The 19,628-nt window shown below is 40.9% G+C and overlaps 1 protein-coding gene across 5 annotated transcripts in view; it reads left to right on the top strand.

The window, feature by feature from the left end:
• Positions 1-19,407, top strand: part of rassf5 (Ras association domain family member 5) — a 59,941-nt gene extending 40,534 nt beyond the window's left edge. For 3 of the 5 annotated variants that reach the window (XM_038298105.1, XM_038298106.1, XM_038298109.1), the window contains exons 3-6: positions 12,082-12,195; positions 14,187-14,478; positions 14,571-14,686; positions 17,700-19,407. In XM_038298105.1, the coding sequence (XP_038154033.1) occupies positions 12,082-12,195; positions 14,187-14,478; positions 14,571-14,686; positions 17,700-17,843 (666 nt within the window). In that variant the 3' untranslated portion in view covers positions 17,844-19,407. Of the gene's footprint in view, positions 1-2,018; positions 2,962-12,081; positions 12,196-14,186; positions 14,479-14,570; positions 14,687-17,699 lie in introns of those variants that run through there. The other 2 variants (XM_038298107.1, XM_038298108.1) reach the window with 2 other exon arrangements.
• The last annotated feature ends 221 nt before the right edge of the window (positions 19,408-19,628 follow it).

Raw genomic sequence — 19,628 nt, forward strand, 5'->3', positions numbered from 1 at the left:
ATCAAACATTAATGGAAGCACTGTCTTGTGTCATGGTGAGTTTTTATAAAATCTGCAGCCTCCTAGAAGGTCTGAATAATTTAGCTGTTTTGTCAATTGTAAAAAAAACAAACTAATAAGATAATTACTTACCGTATTTTCGCGACTATAAGGCGCATATAAACGTCTTTTTTTTCCCTCAAAATGTGCCCTATAGTGCGGTGCGCCCTATGTGTGTTGTTACTGCGGATGTTGTTGAGACCACCATGAGAACGTTAAAGGGGGAAGTGTGGGCGTGGATTGTGTATAAAAGAACTTTGTTTCAGTTAAATCCCCTGAAAACCTTCAACCTATAGCTACACCTGTCCTCATCTAACCCTGACAAGCGTTGCATGTCCAAATTCTTTCAAAATCTCACTCCAAGGTTTGGTGAGAAGTTGGATGCCCTGACTTGACAGGTAAAGTTTTGCATTTTATTTGCAATTCCACTTCACATCACTGCTAAAGATCTCCCCAAAGTTGCGTAGCAACCAGTGAAATAGAAGGTCTGGAAGTGTCTGGACTAACCCTAACCCCGCTACAGTGAGAAATCAATGAATAACCCTAACCAATCACAAAACATGGTCTGTTGTACATGATTGGTTTGTGACACGTCAATCAGGGTTGTCTGCTTGTCCCCACCCCCTGACACATAAATGAATTGACCTCCCAATGCTCATGCAGGACGCCATGGCTGGAAGCTAGCCACTGTTATGCTACGTTCACACCACAAGCAGCAGTAGCAGTAAAAACACACGTGCTGCTACATTTTTGATGCTTGTACAAGTTTAGTTCTGACGCACGGCTGAAGCATCTTTGCTGCTCTGGCTGCGCGGTGGAAAAAGTGGGTGTGATGCGCGTTGGGCGGAGCTACCCTATCCTTTCTTTGCCTGTAGCAATAGCAGCTATATTTGCTGTGATCAGTGGGTAAAAAGTAGTTTGAATCTATTTTGAAGTGAGAAAGTCCACCTAAAAACATGGTCAGTCCAGTCAGTTCATCCAGATTACCATCCTACATTAAAATATTGTTTATGTCGGAGCCGCTCAGACCCCTGTACGCCAGCGGTGCACTGTCACTAGGAATCCCGTTCAACAGCAGCATATGGCCCGGTCGCCTCCTCGCAGTTTGCTGCGGCGGCTGGAAGGTGTTTTTCATGTACGTAATCCAAACTGCAGGAACCAGGACAATAAAAGCCAACATGTTTTGCCGGCAGATTTTCTCATTTTAAGTTAACTTAGGCGTGAATAAACTGTTTCAGAGGAGTGATCAAAGCGCTCTGCATCATCAGTGCTGTGTCTGTCTACCTGCTGCTCTAGACGCGCTGCAGACAGCATGCACGTTCATGTGTTTTGAAGACGTGGTTTAAAGGGGTCCTTGTGTATGTTCAAAAATATAGCCTGCTGGAAGTGTTTTTCCAAGATCTCTTATGTCACCTTTAATGCTGGACAGGGGAGTTAAATCTTTGGTTTGGTTAGCTTCAGCATCAGCAAATTGGGTACCATTACAGCACTAGCGCAGGCCTGCGTGAGGATGCCACCTACTGGCCAGGAGGAGTTTAACCGACAGTTAGTTTTCACTAACATTAAAACATTTATATAATCACTTGACTTTTTGTTTATAAATAAATATTCAAGTGAATGTGCATTTTTAGGAGTCATGTTTGGGTTCCCAGGCGGAAACCCCTGTTTTAATCTGTTGAGATGCACCTGTATGGTGGCCTGGCTGGTTACCAATCAGCAGCAGAATTTATGTAGGCGATCGGCCATGTTTTCCAGCTCTGCTTCTGTTTCCTGCTGCTGCTCAAACATACGCTTCACAAGAGCAGCGAGACTTCATATCTCCAGCTCATCAACGTTTTTGTTTACTCATGCCTCTGCCCCTCTCTCTTGCTTTCGCTGTCTTCTGTGAGAGGAAGTGGCCATGCTCTGCAGGGTGCAGTTGCCTGCAGGAAGAGAGGGAGAGGGAGAGAGAGAGAGAAGGGGGAGGGTGCTCTCGGCTTGATAACACACTCAAACCACAGATGGTTGAGGGAGGTTGCGAGAGACCGAGGGAGTGAAACAATTGCAGAGGCAGGAGGACTGAGAAAGATAAGAGCTTGTGTGGGAGGATTCCATCCGAAGCGATGGAGACAGCTGGAGGGTGCCTTGTCCTCACCGCCCAGATTTCCTCTGCTTCTTCAGGAACAGATGAGGATCACTAAGCTTCTTCTTCTTCTGCTGCCAGATCATGACCTAAGCTGTCATTTGCCCCATTCAGTGTGACGCAGAGCCCAGTCTGAAGCAGGATGTGGTTTTGCATGCGTGCCTTCATTAGATTGCAGGCATAGCAGGTGCCATCAGGTGAGCAGGGTTAACTTGACACCAGCCCGTAAGCCGACCCCTCTCCACCCAGTGTGGACATGAAGGAGCCGCGGCTCACTTCGTGAGAGGGCGCACATCAGCCGCTGACAGCCAGGTGCTCCCACAGCCTGATTGTGACAGCAGCAGCATCAGAGCTTTCTCGAACACAGGCTTGAAAAGGAGGAAGTGACACGTCTGTGCTCGCTCTCGTATTTCCTGGTCCTGTTCTCCGGTAGCAGTGAGGGTGCCGGAATCCAAACCGAACTCACCTGTTTTCATTCAGCCGTTTGAGTCGGATGCATCGTCGGAGGAGCTCTGCTTCTTCTGGATGAGCCAAGGACGTTCAGATGCCTCTGGACTCTGACTGCGGCTGAGCACTTTGAGACGACCCAAACGCTTTCCTCCTGAGCCGCCGGTGTGACGCTCCGCTGTTCTGGAAAAGACCTCTCCATGACCGTCAGTACGGTGCTGACCCCCTCCATGACCAGCAGTAACAGCATGAGCAGCGGGTACTGCAGCCTGGACGACGAAAGCGAGGACTTCACTTTCTTCACCGCCAAGACCTCGTTCTTCCGCAAGCCCAAGCATGCACCGAAGGTACAGGTCTGCATCGTCTCTCTCTCTCCCAGATCCTGATAAAAAGAGGGAAGGGGGGGCCCCTTTGATGGATAAAAGCCATGGTTTGATTCAGTACAGCAGGAAGCAAAAACAACGGCCATTTAGATGACAAAAAATATACAGCCTGAAAGCAGAAGTCTGGAGAGGAAGTGGTGTTGTTCAATAGGGCCTCTAGGTGTGTGTGTGTGTGCAAACCTGAGAGTATAGGAGGGGAGTTACTTTCACACATCTGCATTGTGTAACTATGAGGAACCTTAAAAATCCATTTTAAACCCCTCCTCTATCATCAGAACCACTGAGAGCTGAAACCAGAGCGCCGCCGCCGCTGCTGCTTCATCACTTCCATCCAACCCAGCTGGCGGATTTAATGTGTTTGCAGAGATGTTAATGATCTGAACGCAGCGGCCATAATGGCTTCCTCTCCACTGTGAGCGGGAGAGGTTTCTGTAGAAACGCCTCGTGCGAAGCTTTACGCTTTTAGTTTGTGTCTGTGTGTACAAGGTGCAGACTACTTACCAGTGCTTTGTAGTTACCATAGCAACTCTTGGGGTTTTGTATTGGCACCGTTTGCATTTTCTTAGAAATGTTCACTCTGCTTTGCTCTGGAGCCACTTTACGCCTGGTTACTGGATGGGGGGGACATGGACGGTTGCTTTAATGAGTGAACTCCTCAGGCCGCCTCCTGCTGACCTCACGCTGGCCTCCCTTTGGTTTCTGAAGGTTTGCTCTCTGAATAATTCACCAGCTGTTCAGAGTCGGGGTTGCTGCCATGCTGACACAGACGTCTCAGATCTGTCAGCGTGGAGGCTTGGTACCGCAGATCCAGAGACAGACAGCGCAGCGATGGATGTCATAAAAAAAAAAAAAACTCTAGTAAGAGAAACATGTAAAGGAGGGGCTTCTTTCACGGTGAACAACAACTGACCGCATCCTTATCTGTATTTGAATATGAAAAAGAGGGACAAAAAGACCAGCATGGCGTCCTGCGATAATCCTTTGATTTTAGGCATGAGGCACCTAATTTATGTCAGCTTGGGGTTGCTTATTTAAAAACGTCTGCATGCTGCTGATCAGCCGGAAACCATAGTGACGTTTTTAGCAGTTTAATTCCGTAATTTGAATGTCGCTGCACACTTTTAGTGATTTTGTGTATGTTTTATGATCCATCAAGTGATAATATACAAAGCATCCATTTTCCTTCAAGATTGCAAGTGAGTTAAGCTCAATACAGGCTGCAGAGGAATTACAGTAGTAGCCATTTGAAATTTCCCGACTTTCCTTGATAAGCCCTTGGCTGGTCCCCTACAATTCCTTTTTAAACATCAATATTTGTACTAAAACATATTTAAGTCATGATTTGTGGACATTAAGATCTAAAAAGAAGCATAATTTCCTGGTCAGACCCTGTATTTCAGTGAAAGGGTGGAGTCAGAGTAAAAAATATGCAAGAGGAGGTCACTCCAGTGGCTGATAGTTGGAGGGGATTTCGCTTGGAGTTGCAGGGAAGTGGGCTACCATTCGGCTGCCGTTTGACTGGGAGGGGCCATTTTGAATGGCTGCTACTGTAAAGCATGCATAATTAGGTTTAAAAATGGCCTAGTCAAAGGCCAGTCCTCAACACAGTTGAAATTCTATGCAGGACTTGAAAATTGATCCTGAGCTACATTGCAAAGAAGAATGTTTGACAGCTCAAACCTTTGGAGCATCCTTTTTGGAGACATTTCTAGAAGGATTAGCAATTTAAATTATATTGAAAGGTAGTTTCATAAATTATCTTTATATTCAGAGCTAAAAATGTCTTTTCCTCTAAAGAAAATGATCAGGTTTCAATCCCAGGAAACAAAGTCAGCGTACTCTGAAGTAATGGAGACACTGTTTTCTATCTTCTACTTTAACGACGGCTGATGTGAGCGACGACCTCAGAGCTGTGAAACTGAATCTCCGCCTGAGAGTGTGCGTTTGTGTTCGTGCAAACCTCTTCTGCTGATACAATCGTTGCAAGCACGGACCTGCAATCGTTTCACGGACGGAAACTCAGATGCTTGATTGGGCATTGAATAAGGTTAAGAAGCAGCCGCTCTGGTTGACGGAAACACAAAGTTTGCTTCAACGCTGACATTTCAAGCCATGGCGACCTCCCCTGTGTCCTCCCATCAGAGTAACAGGCAGATCAAGCATGACTCGTGTCACTCCCTGAGGTTGTGCATCTCTCATATCTGGGTCCTTGAAGCTCCATGCCGGGTTCTCTGAGTTTAAACAGAAAACTAAACTTTAAATGCAACCAATAAATGAGGAAAATCGTAAAAGCAGGTCACTCTAAAACATGTATTGGTTTTTACAAGAGATTGACAAAACAAACTGTTTTCAACACAGTTTATTTTACAGTATATTCACGTTTTGATGTTGTCTCCTTACAATCAAAAATGTGAGTTTTATAAAGGAATTGTATGTGACAGATGGATGTAAAGTATATAATACAACAGAATATCCATTTATTGTCCCACAATGGGGAAATTGTGGTGTTAAAGCAGCAGCAAAAGTGGTCACACAAAGTGGGCCTTAAAAATGTGTATAAAAATAACAGAATAAATGACAGAGTTAAGAAAAAAAAACAAAATACTTTACAGTGTTTTTACTTTATAAAAATTCTCTATCTGGAGAATAAATAAGCAATAAACAGCTATGGACATTTTTTAATAGATTGGTGTAAAATAGCAGAAACATCAGAGATGGCATGTTATTTAACTGACTAAGACAGAAATTGCAAAAATCTGTATGAATGTAGCAACTCATTGAGGTTGTTGGGAACAGTGGTGGTTATAGAGTCTTCCAGCTGCTGGGAGGAAGGATCTGTGATAACGCTCCCTGGTGCATTTAAGATGCAGCAGTCTGTCACTGAAGGAGCCCTCCAGTTCCGCAACAGCTGTTTATTATATAGCTTCCCACAGCATGATCCTGCCACTACCATGTTTCATCATAGGGGATGGTGTGCTGTTAGGGTGCTGGGTAGGTATGTGCAAGGACTGGACAATTGTATTTGTAGTATGAGTGTTATGGTGGGGCGCCATGTTTACAATCAATGGCAGATGAGACCCTCAAAATGGGAATTTCATAAAGAGTCCTAACTCTGACTTTTTTTTTTTTTTGTTTGCCAGACCTTTATTGGCAAAACTATTGACCATCAAGTAAACACAGAACATTAACCAAAGCTTGGGATTAGATTAAAACTCTAGATCAAAACTTTGATAGGTCAATAGAATACATACAATAGAAGAATTTAGGAAAAAGATTTGAAACGATGTGATCTTCAATTGGATCTCTGAGGCATTTGATTTTGGTTACATTACAAGAGTAAGACGTTAACTTTCTCACTCCAGGTCTTTAGGTGGCGCTATTCAGCTGAAAAGTTTGTTTGTCAACATACAGAAGGTAAAGCTTGGCATACACTGTACGATTTTTTATTTTTTCCTTTTTCAGGACGATTCTCCAGTTGTGCGAGAATTTTTAAATTGGGCCGACTTTCAGCCTGATCGTTCGTCATGTAAGGTACATAGGGTAACGAGAGGCGATCGGCCTCTCACGACCACCTCCCGATCAGGAATCGTACGGTCGGGTGAAAATACAGCATGTTTGAAATTCAGTCGGCTGTCATGAGGTCACATCAAAGTGTCGGGCCGCACAGTGTGAGAACATGCATCATGAGCTGTAAACTTTTAAACCCTGCAGTTTCATCGTACAGTTTGAGCTGTAGCTAAGTGCATTACTTGAAAATATCGCACAGTGTTTGCCCGGCTTAAGAGAGTTACAGTTTGTAGACAGATTCATGCATGCAAACAGAATGAAGCACTTTACCACTCAACAGCAACAGTAAATCTGTGCGACAACTGACTCAGGATAAAAGCTTTTAAGGCCTTGGAAACAATGAAAATCTCGAGGAAAACACTTTGATTTCAAAATTTAAAAAAATCTACTTTAATAAAAAAAAAAAATAATAAACTGATTTCCATGAAGTGGATTTAGTTTCATTGTTTTTGCAAGCAAAGAAATGTGAATTCCAAGTCTGTTTTTCAATTTCTTTTAAGTTTTTTTTTTTTGAAACCTTCTTTCCTTTTTTTTTTTTTATATAATTTTACTAATTGAATTTTTATTCACATTTGGAATTCGTAAAACTCAATCTGGAAAACAGAAATAAAAAGAAATATAAAAAAGGTTGAAAATATCAAATCTTCAAAAAAATTAAAAAATAAAATCTGCAAAAAAATATTAATTTAATTTTCATGAATTTGAAAAATAAGATATGAAAAAGTCATTTAAAAAGCAGTTAATCTAAACCTTTTTTTTTTTTTTTTAAGAAATCTTTGAAAATTTATTTCTGGATTTTATTATTATCTTTTTTTCCATTTTACAAACTTTTTCTTTTCTTGCAACAACAATGGAACGAAATTCATTTCCAGAACTCCTTATCCGTGTTTGCCATGTCATCTCGTGTAGCAATCTTTATTCTACGTTTGATCCCACCTTAAGTGCGGAAATCTGTTTTCTTTTTACCCTAATATGGTAGGAAAAACGTTCTATTAAACGTAATTTAGGAGGTTTCAGTTTATATGGGACTGTGTAAATAAAATGCATGCTCCAACTTTTAGATTTTAATAATAAAAATAACAAACTATGCAATTTGTGATAGTCTATCCAGTAAAATCAGTCTGCAGTCTTAATGTGACTATAGCTAATGATGGTTATCTTGAAGCTTTAACCAATCAGATAGCAAATTGTTGAAACAGTTTGTTAAGAGAGATTTTTTCATATTTCCTCTTTATTACTGTAAATGTAGTGGAGCTCCTCTCTGCCTCTGAGCGCTCTCGGTCATCGGCTCCCAGAAGACCCTCTCCAGCTGGGTAGCTGAGCAGGAGTCTCGGCTACACCCACACAGTCCTGCTCCATTGTGCTCCCATCACTCTCACTGGTATGCAGAGAAGGGAGGGCAGGCCACGGCCTCGATCACATTTAGAAACTCTCATACAAACGCAGGAATTCCTGCAAGGCTCCTTTCAGTTTGTGAGGAATTCTGGTCGACTCCTTCGTACAACAACCACCCCACCCTAACCCAAACATGGAGCTCTCAGCGCTCGCTTTAAATTGGTCCAGCTTGTGGCCTTTATTGTGAAAAATATGAAAGAAGTTTGGAGTTGGTGTATTTTAAACAGTTAACATTATGGTGACTCACAGAGGTATTCAATTCAGTTCCACCTTTAATCTTTCATCACATTAAAACCATAACCCTATACAGTTTGTTGGGGTTGTTTGTGATTGACTGACACAAAGTACAACCTAATCATGGAGTGGAGAGGAAATGTTTTTTTTGTAAATCTGGAGAGTGAAACGTATGCAGGTTTAGTCTGACTAGATAGGAAACATCTAAAAAAAGAATCTACAAGTGATGCTTGCAGGATTTTCCTCTATTTAGTCTTTTGTGACCAGTGTCCGGTATCTGCATCCTCCTCAACATGATGCCGCCACCATGGTCACTTTGGTTTGTTCATCATGATGAGCCGTATTTGTTTCCCCAAAACAGGGAAATATGCTGAATGCGAAACTGAATGTTTAATTCACAATGAAACTATAGTCTGCGTTAAACACATATTTTGGTTGGAAATTAAAACGTTGTTTGCTGAGATTTACAGCGGGAACGGATGTTGCCGCTTTTTTGTTAATCAAGTAAATATTGTCTTAATAGGCTCTATGCACAACTCCACCACTTCCTGAACTTCAGGAGGCTCCTTTGCTTCCTGTCTTTCATGATTGGATGCACTAATTAATCCAGGTGTGTATGACCTAAGTAACTGGCCAGACACACCTGGATTAATCAGTTCGTCCAGTAATGAAAGACAGGAAACAAAGGAGCTGCCTTAAATTCAGGAAATAGTGGAGCTGTGCATAGAGCCCATTGCTACATAAAAACACTCAGATGATCCTAAAATGATTATCACTGCTAGAAAATTGAGGGTTTAAATTGATCTGCAACCTTTACTTTTAAATCAGCTAAATGAAACGGCAAAAGTTGCCCAGATGAAAAAAAAAAAGAAATATTTTTTTCTTTAGAAAAAGATAGTTTTTTTGTCAAAAAGATTAGATTTATTTTCATCAACAGGATGCTAATATCTGTGTGATGTGAGGGAGTTTTTATTGTAATGCAAATTAAAATTGATCAAAAAGAAACAATACTACCTTTAGAGTCATTCTTTTGTGGAGTTCAGATCATTTATTCAACAAAAAATGGGAAAAAATACTCATATCAGTGATAATTTTAATTATTGTTCTGCCTGAAAGTTTTCATAACTTCCATTCAAGACAATGACAAAAGTGACTTTATGATTTTATTTAATGGGAGGGTGCACACAGGGTGCATACAAGCACAGCTGTATATATACATATATATATATCACGATTCACAGGCCACGATGCGATTCTATCACGACGCATCACGATACTTGAATTATTGCGATGCATTGCAATATTTTCTCCTCCATGTTTTGTTTTTGAATGGCTAGGCACAGTATCCTGCGGCTGGAAATGCTTGTGCGTCAACACATTTGCAGCGACATCTACTGGACTGGAAGTTGTATTACACTTGTTTTTGGCTGATGTTCACCAACCATTCATGCAATTTTATTTACTCATTTTTTTAAATTAATAATCGTTACTTGGCGTCAAGAATCGATGCAGTAGATCACGAAAATTAGAATCACGATGCATCATCATGACGATTATTTTGCACAGCCCTAATATATATATATATATATATATATATATATATATATATATATATATATATATATATATATATATATTTTTTTTTTTTTTTTTTTTTTTTTTTTTTCCTAATAGAAACAATTTAATTCCTTCCCTCCTGTGCAGTTAATGCAAATAGCAGTTCCAGCTGTCCTGATGGTATTTAAATAGTGGTTTTTGAGCCTAAATAGAATTCCAGCACTGGGCCGGGTGAGCTAAACAGATGTTTTGCCACCTGCTGGTAGTTCCATAGAACTACGGGAAAGCCAGATGGTGGGAATATGCGACTACTTAGTGGAGCCTGACCGTCTTACAAAGTGACAGCTCAGCGTGGTTGATAACCAGCCGATTAATTACTAATTAATTAAAGAAACTGATCTACAGCGACTCAGTTCTAGTCAATCCTTCTCAAAACCTCCTATTGGAACTTTAAGGAAAAAACATTCCCATTCCTATCAAACACAAACAGGGACACAGCATCAAGGTGAGAAATATTTCAGTAAATAAATGTTAAAAAGCAGTTGGCTGAAGCATTTTCATTCAATGAACAAACCCTGCGGTATTTCAGTCTTATGCCTCTGGGAATCAACATTTTTTTAAAATATTAATTTATTTTAGTTTTATTTATAACCCTAACCTTTAGGCTTTACTTCATTAATATCTATGCTAACTAGCTTATCCCTATTTCTCCCTTGTTTGCCCCCTTAGCATCACACCTCTGTTAAGGTTTATTTGATCATAAACTGAGCAAAAACACAAGAATGACCAAAGATACATCAGCAGGAGACGGCAATCTGTCAGAAAAACTTAAAATGCAACCAGAACGAACTACTGGATCAATGAATTACTGGTGTATAAATAAAAAAAAAAATGTCAAAAAATATTCACTACCCCAATATTTTTACTTAAGCATCTCTTCAGGATAAAGTCACTGGCACTGCAGGCAAAATTCCCACTTCCTTTTCAAATAAACATGGCCTCTCCTAATATCCAATGTTTATTTTTAAAGCTAATATCAGCTGGTAAAGACACCTTGCAAGAATAATGTTTACCACTTTATGTTTAAAAGCAGTAACCGGTTCTCTATCGTTTTAGCTGAAGTTAGAGCCATTGTAGAAGGTCTGCTGTAGTAGATACTACTGTAAAGATTAGGGGCATGGTGAGGAGGCCTTCCACTTCTCAAACGCTTGGAGCTCATCATCAAAGATAAACGTTAACTCTACCTTTAGGAAAACAGAGGGCTGCCCAGCAGAGAGGGATAGACTGCCGTAATTCTAATTCAGGTTTTTAAATTGGTCACTGTTGAAGTAAGGTGCACATTTTTAATAAAATGTAACTGAAACCAGTTTTTTTTTCAAAGATTTCTAATCCATTTAGAAATCAATCTCATTTCATAGTGTTTAAATAACTGTGATTTTAAAAGTGAATAGTTCTAGGCTTGGCGCATTCAGAATAATCACATAAACACTGGAGCTGAACTGGTGTGGCTTTTATTGGCAGATTTATTGTTTTCCTTTAACGTATCACTGGCCCACTCTGGTTGAGCTCCTTCTAGTGAAATGAGAAGAGGTTGAAGGGTTTGTTTAGATCGATGCTTCAACATGTCATCCAGTTCAGATATTTCAGAACCAAACTAAAGAGACGATCCTTCGACTTCCTTCCCTCTGATCCTCGGAGCTCTTCTGGCTCTACTGTCCTCCAGGATTCATGTTAAAAAGCGCAAACTCCCCCTGTAACTGTGACCTCATCACCCTTCACTCGTCCAGTAATGTTTGCCCCCCCCTCCAACTGCCTCAGAAAATGCAAACGAACTGTAGAAGAGGAAAAGAGAGAGAAGGAGGGGGGAAGGAAGCTGTAGTGAGATAGAGAGGATGGATCCCGGCGTACTATAAATAACTCAGTCAAACTATGTGTTGCTAAGGCTTGCTCAGCAGCCTTTCTTCCATCATTCCTCACCCCTCTTTCAGAGTCTCCCCCTCTGTGACTCCCCCATCCACATCTTCATTTCATGGCATCATGCTAGCTGGTTCTAAAGCACCATTCATAAGATTTCTTGACTCCACAGCTTGAGCATGGTTTTATGTCCCTGCAGAGGAGCCAAGGAAGTAGATTTTCTATTACAACATCTCCCCCTTTTTTAGTTTGGTCTCTGTATCACTAAATGCACCAGCAGACTCCTTCGTTAAAAACGTAAGGGTTAAAAAGTTTGTCATTCACTTTTTTGATGTATTTGTTCAACTGAAAGTACTAAAGCAGCGCCATCTTCTGGCAAAGAGACAGCATTGAATTTGCTGATACTGATTTTTCTCTTTCCAGCAAAATGAAGCAAAGGAGGAAGAGGAGGGAGGTGCTAAGCAGCTGTCGGAGGAAGAGGTGCGGGTCAAGATAGAGTCCTACAACGCTCAAGTGTCAGAAAATGGCATGAACCTGGTGAGTTCACACAAAAGAGATCATAACTCAGCTTTGACTAGGCCATTTTCAAAGTGTTATTTTCTGCTATTGAGGTCATTCAGTGGTTGGAATTGGATCAATTAGACTCACTTTAAACAATCTTCACCCTGAATAAAAGTAAACCCAGAGCATAATACTGCCACCACCGTGTTTCGATGCGAGCAGCGTCTAAATGAGGAAAAGTGGCTCCAGTTTAGGATGACTGGATCATCATTCTCTCAGGGTTTAGGAGATCAAAGTGGTTTCTCTCTCAGGTTTCCATCATTTAGGTTTAGTGAACTCCCTAACATGGTCAAATCTTTGCAACCTATTTCCCTAACTAAAAAAAACATTTAAAAAAATCTAGTTGGACAGCAGAATGTTTTCGTTGATAAGACTCTATCTAATTAATTAAAGTGAATTTAATTTAACTAAACACTGAAGCTGAATCCTAATGTTATTAGTGTCCCATAAGATAAAATCATTCTTGTTTATAAATTTAGGTTAATTTTGCATTTTTTAAATTTTTTTTTTCTCCATCTAATAAATAAAATTTCTCACTTGAAATATGATGATTTTTTTTTACACTTTTTATATTTAAAGTGATGCTGTATAACTAACCACCAGGAGAGAGTGTAGCGGTAGTGCTCTGTCTCTAAGTTAAACAGCCTCCCAGTAGTTTTATATCCGACAGCAGACCAGTTTGGACCAGAAGGCTGAGAAGTTATAGAGTTCCTGGTAAAGACGAGGAAAACTTCAGTCCTCTACATTAAATCCTACATCAGAAAACCAGACATGTGTCTGTTGGGCTCTTTTTGGCATCAAGACAATTATTGTTATTGCCACATTGCCAGACAGGACACTGTTAAAAAAAATTAATTAAAAAAAAGAATTAATAAATAAGTCTGTTTCATGGTGAAAAATAAAAAAACTAGCTTTTATTTCTATCATCTGCTCTTTGGGGGGACCTTAAGTTAAATGGCAAAGAATTTCAGGCTTTAAAATAATCGTGTTTCACTCAAACGTATGACAGGCCAAGTGTTAGAAGCTGGTGGCGAAGCACTGAGAGCTGCTGTATCAGTTATGAGGACACATCTAAGAACTGGATTCACTCTGAGCTTTGGAAGCCCAAGGAGGGGATGGATTTTTTATAAAAAAGGAGTCATAGAATGATTCTATAGGGTATTTGGTGCTGGTCCTTAAGGTCTCTAATAGGGTGTGTAAAATTGGTTGGGCTGAAAATGGCATATTTGCTGTTCTATGAGCCCTAATGCAAGCCTGGTTAAAAGCCCTAGAATGAAACGACAGGTTTCCTTCCTTTTATGGTATGCTCATGAATATTTAGATGAGCTGTGCTCTGATTGGTTGGTTTACAACGAGCGAAGCTGATGAGCAAAGACGCATCGTAGCAACAAGCTCTCACTCACTGAAACATCAAATTGTTGATATGGTAGGGTGACCAGACGTCCTCTTTTTCCCGGACATGTCCTACTTTCTATACCTAAAAAAATGTCCGAAGGGAATTTCAAAATCGTCTGGAAGTTTAGTCGACTACAGTGCAACAGAACCGAGCCGTCAGCTCCGGGGCTGGTCCGGGAACTCCGGCAGACGGGGGCAGGGAGCCGGTGGGGGAAGGAGCGACCGAACCCAACCCGGTGATGGTAGCCTGGACACCGGCCTCAGCCCCCCTCCGTAGGCTGAGGTCCGGTCCAGTCAGCGGCCCAGCAGTCGACCCGTCATACCCTCCATGGATTCGCCCGTTTTATGGTGGAAGTTTAGAATTGTGAGATTTGCGGAGAAAGGAGGTGTCGATTGGGTTTGAACTTCTCTGGACTTCAATTTCACCAACTGAATTATTGTTATTCATCTATGACAATGGAAACTTGGTTTTGCATTCTATGACCCCTTTAAAATAAAAAATGTGACTAACAGCCGAGCTCTACTAAAGGAACCTACTCTGTTTTCTCTGCCTTCTCCATGACTTTCTCCAGGCTGCAGACGGATCTTTCACAGGCTTCATCAAGGTCCACCTGCGGCTCAGTCGACCCGTCACAGTGGAGGCCAACCGGGGGCGCGGCCCGTCAGAAGAGCAGGGCGGAGAAAAGGGGCAGCAGACGGAGAAGAGGACGTCCTTCTACCTACCGAGCGACTGTGTGAAGCAGATCCACATCAGCTCTCTGACCACCACCGGCGAGGTGATACAGGGCCTGCTGAAGAAGTTCATGGTGCTGGACGATCCTCGCAAGTTCGCCTTGTACAGGCAGACGCACAGAGACGGACAGGGTGAGGGGGAAAGAAAACAAAGAGACTTCTGGGGATCTTTTTTGTGCTGCAGGACGTTTGGCTCATGGTTTTGTTTTGTGTTTCCGGTGCAGATCTGTTCCAGAAGCTCCCTCTGTCGGAGCATCCTCTCGTCCTAAGGCTGATAGCAGGACCTGATGCGGATCAGCTCACCTTCGTTCTGAAGGAAAACGAGACAGGAGAGGTGGAGGTGAGACTCACTGGATATCACACTGAGCAACAGCAGCTTTTCTTATTATTATTTCTAGGTTGTTTTTAATGCTTTATTAGGATTGTTTGTTGTAGATCGAGGTTGCAACATTTAGAACCCGATGAGACATTTATACCCTCAGTCCAGCAAAATAAAACGTACCTATAGAAGCAGATGTTGGTTGCTGGATTCAACTGTTTATGGAGGAACAAACAACATTGTTTGTAACAGAATAACAAGAGAAATAGACCTTGGATCTGATTTCCTTCACTTTTAGAGACTGATATGAAAATCATTAACTTCTGCTCCTAAAACATGTTTTTATTATTTCGCTGGTATTAGTTAAGTTTTTGTTTTGGATAAAATAAAATGCAAAATTAACACTTATATTCTGCTCCATTCTAGTCGCTCCGTGGACGTATTATTTTTGAAAAACGTTGCGGGTCTTCAACTTTATACAACTTTTTACAATCCAAAGAGCCAGTTCTCTTCCTATTTCAGGTAAATAAAACTTTTTTAGAGTATTTGGGTCGCTAAAAGAGAAGAATGATGTCCTGATTTTGCTTTTCATTGGAGCTAATCTTCTTTCCTAATATAAACCTTTTGAACAAAGACAACATATTTTTTTTTTTATAATTTAGGAAATGTGTTGTCATTGTCATCTAACGTTTTATTTCAGTTCAATTCAGTTTTATTCTATAGCGCCAATTCACAACACATGTCATCTCAAGGCACTTTACAGTTCAACCAGATCATCCAGTCAATTGATTCAAAGTTTTCTATCTAAAGAAAAACAGTTGATTGCATCGACTCAGGCCCCGTCCACACAAAGTCAAAACGAACACGAAACGCTGATATTTTCCAGAACGTTTGTCGTAAAGACGGAGACGTAAAATAAATGTGATCGTCCACACGAATGCATGAAAAAACGCTGCAAAATGTATGCCAGGCCTGTAAGTGGCGCTGTGGTGCCAAAGCAAAAATAAGCGACGAAATGTTGGGCATGCGCACTAATATTTATACATGGTTGCCCTGAGGGTCCATTTTCGTGGTTCAGTCAAATTGAGGTGATGAACTATGTGGTCGATATTGCTCTGTTCTTCCTGGAGATATTCCAGAAGAAGAAGATTCTGTTGTAAGCCCGACAGCAGGGTGAGTAGCATTAGCAGCAACCATTCAACACAGTACGGCGCCATTGTTGTTGTGATACTGCGCATGCGTGTTTAGAGGCGATGCTATGACGCATGCGTGTAAGAAAAAAAAATGCGGTTAAAGCGTAAAGATGGAAACGCGAAAACGCCGTTTCAAAATCTTCCCACTCTGAAGGCGTAATAAAAAAAAGATCGTTTACAGACCCCCGAAACGCCGGCTTCGTATGGATGAGAGGCTGGTTTGGTGAAAAATGTGTGCGTTTAGGCCAGGGTTTGACTTCGTGTGGACGGGGCCTCATTGACTCGAATGCAATCCCTCACACTAACCATGCTTGTAGTGACAGTGGAGAGGAAAAACTCCCTTTTAACAGGAAGAAACCTCCAGCAGAAACAGGCTCGGTGTGAGCGGCCATCTGCTGAGGCCGACTGGGGTTCAAGGAGACAGAAGCAGACATAGAAAAAGAAACATAGAAGCACAGATAGAACCAACATAAGAAATGTTATTTTAAAAAAACTGATCTAAATTAGAAACAGCATGGCAGGCTGTTTTATGACCAATGATCAAAGAGAAAACTGCAATTAGTTACTAATTACTGGTGCCTTTAGGATATTTATTATATCTATAGTATTTAATATATTGTATTATTATATTGTTCTATAGGTGGAGCAGTGGTTAGTGCGCATGACCTGTGTACAGAGGCCTTAACCCTCGATCCGGCCGACCTGGTTTCGAATCCGGCCTGTGGTCCTTTGCCATGTCTCTCCCCCCTCTCTCATTCCCTCTTTCCTGTCAGCCTACTGTCAAAAAAACGAGCCACTAGTGCCAAAAAAACCAAAGAGTTGTAAGTTGCAGACCAATTATGGACCAACACCAAAAATAGGGTAGTAACAGTTGGAAGAGAAAAGATCCACAAATTTGGTTTGATCTACGATATAAGATGCTAATGAGATACAATCAAGTTTAAAGTTTTAAAGTCAAATGTAAACTGAAACGTGGTGAAGTGTAACTGGGTTTCCGCGGGTCATTAAAAGTCATTCAATTATTTATTTATTTTTTTTATTAAGACCTTAATTGGCATTATATATATATATATATTTATATATATATATATATATATATATATATATATATATATATATATATATATATATATATATATATATATATATATATATATATATTAAATGTGATTATAGTGGCATTTAAAATGCTTTACTTAAAAAAAAAAATTTTATAGAAACAATTTTGTCCTATATATAATATCAGATATAACATGTTCTATGTGTTTGCGCGGAACTCCTTCTGGTTGATCGTAAAGCCTGTTTGGGAAAGAAGCTTGAGGCGGAGAAAAAGCTAGAGAATTGAAAATGCAACGTTCAACAAAAGTGGAAAACGAGGAATTTGGGACCAAACTGCATTGATACTGTCTCACAGAATACTAACACCTGCTGGACATTTAATGACACTACAGGCAGCTTATTTGACAGACTGAACTGAATTGATTTGATGTATTATTATGTTTAAATTGAAAATATCTTTGATATTTTTAGATGCAGCCAATAAATAATGTAAACATATAGCCTATCATAACGTGAAAAGTGAGAGTCATGAGTACTTGTTGATGGCATTAAAATTATTTCTAAGAGCTTTAAAAACCATTAAATTAGAGTTAATCATTCCTGTATAAACCCTGTGTAAGGACTATGAATTAATTTGCTACCTCCTATCCCTGCTTCGTCTCTCTACATGCACGTTCAGGATTATATGACATTTATGAACCCATCAGGAGATTTATGTGTGCCAAAAAAACAACCAAACAGTAGAGTGAAGGTGAGCTAACATTTCCCCTCCTGTCCCTCAGTGGCACGCCTTCTCTGTCCCTGAGCTGCAAAACTTCCTGGTCATCCTGGAGAAAGAGGAGGCGGAGCGCGTTCGAGCCGTGCAGCAGAAATACAGCGTTTACCGACAGAAGCTCCAGCAGGCGCTTCAAACACACGGTCCATGATGTCTCCAAGCCGGACCTCCAGGACACGCGCTGGGATCTCAGTCCAGGGAGCGGAGCCTGAGCTGAACTGAACTCCGGACTCTTCATGGACAAGCGCTCAGACAGAGAGATCCACGTACTCCCTCTCAGGTCGCATGCAGGCTCTCTTTCCCCACAGAGAACGGGATCACCCTGCCAAGGAAGATCTGAGGCTGCTCCCACTTCGGATCCCATCAATGACTGATGTGTTTTTGTTGTTTTTTTAAGTTTCCCATCTCTCCTGCTACAACTACTGCTGCTGCTACTGCAAGTGTTACTTATGCATGAGTCCATCAGCTCATAGGAATAAAACAGAAGGCATGGTTGCTTTTAGCCGCATCGAGCTGGAGCCGCAGGACAATCATACCTAAAACACGTCTGATGATGTCATCAGATCTCCTTTTTTTTTGTTATTGTCTTCCCAGATTAAAGCAGAAAAAATGCAACAGATAACCGTACCCCCCGCAGCATGACGCTGCCACCAGCGTGCCCTCACTATGTTTATAAGTTCCATCCTGGCTCATACATGAAAAGATATTTTTTTGGTTGTTTTTTTTTTTTCCACCACACATGTTTTTGTTTTTCTTTATTGCTGCCTAAATCCAAAACTAAGAATGCATGAGCCCCAACCCTGGTGCGACGCTAAGAGAGGCAGCTCAGAACCCTTTAAGTTGTGAAGAAACTTCTTGTTTTTGCTGTGTGGGGATGAATTTGAACGTAAGAGGACGTTTACAGCGATGCTTACACTGACAGTTTTTTACTGAGAGGATCTCGTTTAGATTGGAGGTGATGTATGTAAACAAATAACATCTCAATCAGCTTTTTTTGCACATGTTGATCCAGGCCAAACCTCTGAGGCTGGCATGCATTGTAAGATTCATAATAACGGCTTTGATTTGTTTGCAGTCCATATAAATTGTGAAGATACTGGGGGAAAAAAGAAAAAAGAAGAGTTATTGGCTGATATGAGTTCATTTTTTGCATCATTCCTACCTGCTGGTGTTTGTCTGCGGTCATCCTGGGTAGACAGGATTTATTCCACCGCTTCTCATTCTTATGTTCATTATAATCCGCGGATAAGTCTGGTCCGATGTCCACGAGGACACGCTTCTCTCTAAAGCCCACACCTGTGTGTCACCATCCTCACCTCCCCGAGCTGTTCCTGCTGGCAGTGCCTTTTGTGTCACGTCTTCTACCCATAGCATGGGTTTCAGCACATGTACAGGTGCCTGATTGAGTTACATGTGCAGGTCCCTCTGCATGTGTGCAATTATGTCTCTGCAGTGGTGCTATGCGTTCATTTTTATTAGGTTTTTTTTTCGGTTTGGTTTTGATCTTTTCCTGGTTTCAAAAATACTCCCACGTGGGAGTTTATGTGTATGTGTGTGTTTTATTTATTTCATTGTTAACCACCATCCCATGTGAAATTATGTAAACGTGTCGCTTTATTTTTGCAATTTATTTTACTTGTAAAACTCTGTATAAATATGTGACTAGACCTGTACAGAAATTTAAATGAAATAAAAGACTAAGCTCTTTATTGAAATGCTCTTATGTGTTTGCCTACGCAGGGGTTTCTCTTATTAAGGGTAAAAAAAATCACACACAAACAAAATAAATCCCAGTTTAATGTAAGTATCTTTATTTTTTGTTGGCCAGGAGACAGTGAAGCATCACTAAATAGATCAATAAAGTGAACAGAGCGGTTTAGGAGCCAAAGTGTGTTGCTCTGAGCCACCAGCAGATGGCGAAATATCACCTTAATTA

Source organism: Cyprinodon tularosa, unplaced genomic scaffold, assembly GCF_016077235.1.
Source record: "Cyprinodon tularosa strain WSP-4 unplaced genomic scaffold, ASM1607723v1 ctg40, whole genome shotgun sequence".
NCBI classification, from domain to species: Eukaryota; Metazoa; Chordata; class Actinopteri; order Cyprinodontiformes; family Cyprinodontidae; genus Cyprinodon; species Cyprinodon tularosa.